At 34.1% G+C, this 6,548-nt stretch overlaps 1 protein-coding gene across 1 annotated transcript; it reads left to right on the top strand.

Annotated features, from left to right (window-relative positions):
* Nucleotides 1–1,973: 1,973 nt before the first annotated feature.
* Nucleotides 1,974–2,900, top strand: Or13n4b (olfactory receptor family 13 subfamily N member 4B). Its single transcript, NM_001000735.1, has one exon. It carries the CDS (start codon nt 1,974–1,976, stop codon nt 2,898–2,900), a length of 927 nt encoding a protein of 308 aa, NP_001000735.1.
* The last annotated feature ends 3,648 nt before the right edge of the window (nt 2,901–6,548 follow it).

The following is a 6,548-nucleotide window of genomic DNA, read 5'->3' as shown; positions in this document are numbered from 1 at the left end:
AATGTCTATTTTACTGTATCTATTTCTATCTCTTATCCTCACAGATCCCCTCTTACTAGTCCTCTTCCTCTCACCTAAATAGATACCTTAGCCTTTCACATCTCATGGATTAGATATCATTCTTTGATTTCCCCCACTTTGATGGTATTTTTTATGCTAGTTCCATTGCTGCCTTCTTCTCACCTTTCAAAGACACTTTTTTTTCATTCTAGAAAGTTTTAGAACTAGTATAATATAACAAGTCAAAAAATGTTAGCTTATGTAGGCAATCTATTATACTTGTTAAAAAAGTACTCTATTCTTAAACAATTTAACTTTAGTTAATAAATGTCAAGTTTTTAAAATATACTTCTCAGGGCTGGAAAGATGAATCAGTATTTAATATCACTTCCTGTTCTCATAAAGCACTAAAGTTGTTTCCAACACCCAAGTCACGTGGCTCAGAAGCACGTGTAAGTTCAGCTCCACAGGGATCAAATGACCTCTTCTGGCCTCCAGGGAAACCTGCACACACACACACGCACGCACACACACACACACACACACACACACACACACACACACACAAATACACAAACACACATATGAATGCATATGTAAACCTGCACATGTGTACACACATGCAAATGCACACACATTCTCTTCGACACACATGCACACATGTGAAAAAAGTAAATAAATCTGGATAAATAAGCTTTATTAAAGCAAAACATTATGTCAGAGGAGTATGAAGTACAAAGTAGAATGAAATTTTAAATCATGAATACACTCATGTACTTAGCCACTATTTTAAGAACAAAATTATTATCATTCTAGAAATCCTTCTCTACTATCATTATACTTTTTATTAGGGTAATTCTTTGTTTTGTTTGTTTGTTTGATGTTATTGTTTTGCTTTTCTTTCTCAAGACCAAGTCGAAATGATTGCCAATGCTAACCTCAAACTCATCATGAAACCAAATCTAATTAGAAACTAACAAAAGTCAAAGTTTGTCTGACATTTTCTATCATAAGGGTGTGAGATCCTATTCAGAAGATGAGAACCTGGGCATGTTCCCCACAGAGTCAGGCGTAGGACACTTTAGTCTCATTATATTGGATTTATGTAGGCGCACTTCACAATGTAACATAATTTTTGATACTGTTTTGCCTATTTTCACATAAAATAAAGACCAGAGTTTACACAGTGAATAACCATAAAACTTTCCTTTGTTTGCATTGAATTGCCATTTCAGCCATTTCTTTATAGCATAAAATAACTGCAGATGAAAAGCAAGAAGTAATGTGGACAGTTTCTCTGTTTGGGCCTCAAATCCTTACCTGAATATTTGGTTGTAACACAAACCAACATCTTACTGACATGGTTTTTTGACCCGCCACTAGGTGTTTTGAAATCTAAAAGCCCAGAATAATTCTTGTATTAATAAAGCAAATTTACTTTATTTTCACACAGTTAATAAAGGAAAATAAAATTGAACCAAAAGAGATTTTGAAACTGAGAGTGTAACTACTAAGAGTAACCAACTACACTGTTCTTATGTAGCTACATGGTAATTTGCTCATTTACACTTATTTAGATACTAGGATTAGGCACAAAACTCTATGTACCACGTGATGTTCATGCATCAAGTTGAATAAGCAAGGAAATGATGGACTTAAAATCTATGTGGAAACTAGATGTGTTGAAGAAATTCTGAGATTCTAGCACTTAGAATGCTAAAGCAGGAGACTCTTGAGTCCAAGGTCAGTCTGAATTTCACAGTGAGTTCCTTTCTCAAAAAACAAAAATGAAAAAAAAAATGTGCTCTTCTGGATAGAGATAAACCAGTGTGAATTTTTACAGGAACTGGCACCTAATGGGAAAGAGATGGAAGCTAAGAATTAAGAGGATATATTTGTGAATTATACACTTGTTTCCACAGGACTGAAACATTGTTTTCCTTCTGACCATAGGTAAACAGGAGTAAATATCAATGGGAGGAAGAAACCAAACTTACGTAGTTGAATTTATTCTGCTGGGACTCTCAGAGAATCCTAAAGTTCAAATCTTGCTATTCTGTATTTTCCTGGTCATCTATTTCCTTTCAGTATTTGGAAACTTGTTAATCATAATCCTTATTCATATTGACTCTCGACTTCATACACCCATGTACTTTTTTCTCAAGAACTTATCCTTTGCTGACCTCTGCTTCTCTACAAGCATCGTACCCCAGATGCTGGTACACTTCCTTTCAAAAAAGAAAACCATTTCTTTTATTGGATGTTCTATACAGATAGTTGTCTTTCTCCTAGCAGGGTGCACAGAGTGTGCTCTGCTGGCAGTTATGTCCTATGACCGGTATGTAGCTGTCTGTAAACCCTTGCACTACTCCACCATCATGACCCAGAGGCTTTGTTTCCAGTTGGCTGTAGTTTCCTGGATAAGTGGAGCATTGGCATGCTCAGTGGACAGTGCGTTTACACTGTATATCCCTTATCGGGGACAGAATGTAATTAATCACTACTTCTGTGAACCACCTGCCCTCCTAAAGCTGGCTTCAGCTGACACCCACAATGTGGAAATGGCTCTGTTTTTAGTGGGAGTGATTATGCTGTTAGGTCCTCTCTCCCTCATTCTTGTCTCCTATGGGAACATCATCTCCACTGTAATCCGGATGCAGTCTAAGGAGAGAAGGCTCAAAGTCTTCTCAACCTGTGGGTCCCACCTCATTGTTGTGGTCTTCTACTATGGGTCTGGAATATTTGCCTACATGAGACCCAACTCCAAGACAATGAGTGAAAAGGATAAGGTTGTCTCTGTGTTCTATTCTGTTATGACTTCCATGTTGAATCCAATAATTTACAGCCTTAGAAACAAGGATGTGAAAGGGGCTCTCAGAAAGTTGGTTGGAAGATTGTGAACAGTCAAGGGTACTGGTGCAGAAATTTAAAAAGTACTTGGAACCTTTCAACTGACAATATATTTCTAGTACCTTTATTCATTCTTTCCCTTGCTTTCCTCTTTTCTCACACTTCACAAAATGAGTAAACCATATTTCTTTCCTCTGCCTCCCTTTAATGATTTATGAATCTGCTAGGTTATTAAAAATATAGGGATAATAACTTTAGAAATTCAATAGAAATATATGTAATAATATGGTAGCAGAAAACTACTGTGAAGATAAAAAGTACACATCATGACCTATTTGAAGACCAGGAATATGTTATGAAGATTACTGTTCTTACAAAAGTTTTGTTACATAGATGTACACTTTTAGTCACCATTAATGGGCTAGAAAACAAACCTAAAGAAGCATGAGCTATCAGCAAAGTCACAGAATGTTCATCAATACCACACTGACACTGTGACAAGGAAATGAATATGTGACAGGAAACAAAGCTTAAGGAAACTATAAGCAGTGTGGTCATAATATTTACTAGCTATCCCATATTCTACAATGCCTCCTGTATGTGTTACTGAATAGTCTTCTCTGTAAGCATACTAAACCTAGAAAATGGTCTGGTTGTAGCATTTCCTTAGGAGTTTCATTTGAAAAGACAATGTTTGAATGGAAAATTAATATTGACAACTTGTATTGTCACAGAATGGCAATTTTTTAAAATAAGTTATATTTTACAAATTCTGTCAGATCTGTCAGGTCTGTGAGAGTATTTGAATATATCCATTAGTTTTCAATTTTTTTAGGAACTCTTCTTGATCACTCTATATAGATCTCAATTGCTTATATCTATAATTTTCTTTGTGCATACTAACTGAGTATTTCTATTATAGTGTCTGACAAATCAGCAATTATTATTATTAGTACTATAATTATTATACTTCATAAGTTTAAGTACTTATAACTTGTTTTAGAAAAAGCTTAAACACAGACAAAAAAGTAGGTATCTGGAACAAAAGTAAAATAAAGTATCAAAAATTATAATTATAATTAAACAATGAATAATGCTGAAAACAATTGTTAGGAATGGTGACTGAAAAAATTGATTTCTAATTAATTTTTCTGATTGTTGCCATTGAGAGTCTTATGACAATATCATCATGGAGAACATTATTAAAGAAAGAAATGAATACATGGAACAAGAAGGTAAATTATGTCTCAGACAAATGGAGACTGCATATGTAGGACAAATAAGGCATGGGAATTATAAACAGGCCAGTGTGAAAATGTGGAAGGCTCTGTGTAGAAAGGGAGAAGGCCTTAAACCTGGGCCTTACAATGAGATCTAGTGCTTGGTATATGGCAATAAACCAGTGCTTGTTATATCCCACATCTCATACCCCATTGTATGGCTTCTGGGCTTGTTACCCATATAGCTGAGAAACTTCTTACCACCTTTCCTAATCTTGCAAAGAATAATGCAAAGCAACATTACACCCTCTGGCATTTATAATATCTGATTTTTCTGGTACCTCTTGGAGCTATGTAATACTCTAGAGCCAGGAGTAACTCATAGAAGGAGGTAAAATAGGCCCAGTGCTTACCCCAGGGGAACTAGACTTGGACATTTATATGGTCCTAATGTAACCCAACATTTTTGTGTTGATGACCATGAAGTGTTCTACTGCTTACTGTCTCAGGCAACACACAATACAAGACAGAAAATTAATCGTACACTGTGGGGAGAAAAAGAGGTATACACATGGTTACTGCATTAGAGATTTGGATTAGTTCCTCTGTAATAGGAACCAATGCCATATAAACCCAAACAACACTTACATAGATAAGCACAACAGTTGAGGACTCTGACCTTGACCTTATATCTAGGATCTTATAAGAAAGGAGTATCCATTTAGACATCCCCTCCAATTCATTTGGAACAACACATCAACTGTGGAGTTGGAAAAAATTTGGGTTTAGGGCACTTTCTAGTGTGAAACAATGGTAAATATCAACTATAGACTCAGCAAAACTGTATGTAGGGTAACACACATTTCAAATACTACTTAGTTATACTTACTTTGAGAAACCAAACAATGTATTTAGAAATAGACATCAATAAGCTGTTATGAAGACTCTAACAAACTTCCAATCTTCAGTGAACAGACTATGTTGTACATTAACAAGCACTCAGAACTTTCAATTGTTGTAAAACAACAAAAAATATATGTTAAAAATAGAATTTACAATGAATAACATAGGTGAACTTCTGGACAAAGAATTCAAAGCAATTGTTTTAAGAAAATTCATCAAACTTCAGTCGACCAAATCCAGAAATTTAGTATTCTACCCAGGAAAGTTAACAGAAAGATTTAAGTAACTTTTAAAAGGCAAACAGTCAGAAGAGTTAGAACTAAAATATATAACTAAGAGGATTTAGAAACATAAAAGAAAATAGCAGAAGCATAATTCAACAAAAGAAACAGCAAAATAAAAAGATGTTATTTGGAAATAATGAGAAAATTTACAGGAACATGGAAATAGCATTAAAAAGTAATATTCTTTTGATGGTTTTCAAAGAGAATTTGGAAATTCCAAGTCTACAGAAAGTTTGTTCAAAGAAATAATATCAGAAAATTCCCCTAGCCCAAAGGACACAAAAGTCTTATTGGTGGAGGGTCAAAGAACACCAGTTATAATCAACAAAACCAAGTCCATACCAAGCCAATCATTTCTCAGAAAGCTAAGGACAAGGGCAATATTTACCAAAGAGAAAGAGAAAAAGTCTACAAGATTCTCATAGCCTACATGACCTAGAATTCTTAGCAGAGACGTCACAAATGAGGAGGAATGAAAGATAGATTCATAGTTGAAGGAAAATCTTCTAATCAAAATTAATATAACCAACAAAAATTCTTTAGAAATTAAAGATATACAAAGATATTACCAGACAAAGAAATCTAAGATAATTTATACTACCAGATAAGTTCTTCAGCCTGAAGGAGACTTTAATTGGTAAAATGAACCGCAGAGATCAGAAAATTCAGTGGTATAAGAAATACTACAAAATAATTCAGAATATTTTCACATAAATATGGACCATACTTTATTTATATATTTATTATGAAAATTGAAAACAAAACAATTAAAGCACATGCTCCGTGACATGTCAAGATAAATATAGAAAGATGCAAGAGATTGATCAAAAATTCAAAATGTCGAGAGCAATACAGTATGAATGTGGAGGGCTTTTCTTGTAGTTTTTCTTTTCTTTTTTCTTTTTCACCCTTTATCTGTGTGACAATACTAAGTCACTATCATTTCAAAATTGCTTGCTGTAATCAAAATATTTCCACAAACCTCATTGTAACAACAAAGCATTAATGCATGCTACTCATAAATAGTAAGAAAGGAATTCAGTCCATTCCTAAGAAAATTGGTTAACGACAAAGAAAGACTATGAGAAACTAAAAAGTAGCAGGAAGGTGGAAATAACGTAAATACAGTACTTGTATATGAAATTCTCAAAACTAAGTTAAAAAATTTAACCTCAATAAAACCACCAAATTGTAGTAATAAGATCTCACATAACAATAACATTAAGTGTTTGTGAAAGGTGAGGCATAGAATGACTGAACTGAATTGTTTGTTAGAAATCTACCTATGTTA

The sequence above is a fragment of the Rattus norvegicus genome, chromosome 1 (assembly GCF_036323735.1).
Source record: "Rattus norvegicus strain BN/NHsdMcwi chromosome 1, GRCr8, whole genome shotgun sequence".
NCBI classification, from domain to species: domain Eukaryota; kingdom Metazoa; phylum Chordata; class Mammalia; order Rodentia; family Muridae; genus Rattus; species Rattus norvegicus.
This window is presented reverse-complemented; position numbering and strand designations above follow the sequence as displayed.

What these genes read in the sequence shown, in the direction of transcription:
- Or13n4b (NM_001000735.1), top strand. Translation starts at nt 1,974, where the DNA reads ATGGGAGGAAGAAACCAAACTTACGTAGTTGAATTTATTCTGCTGGGA.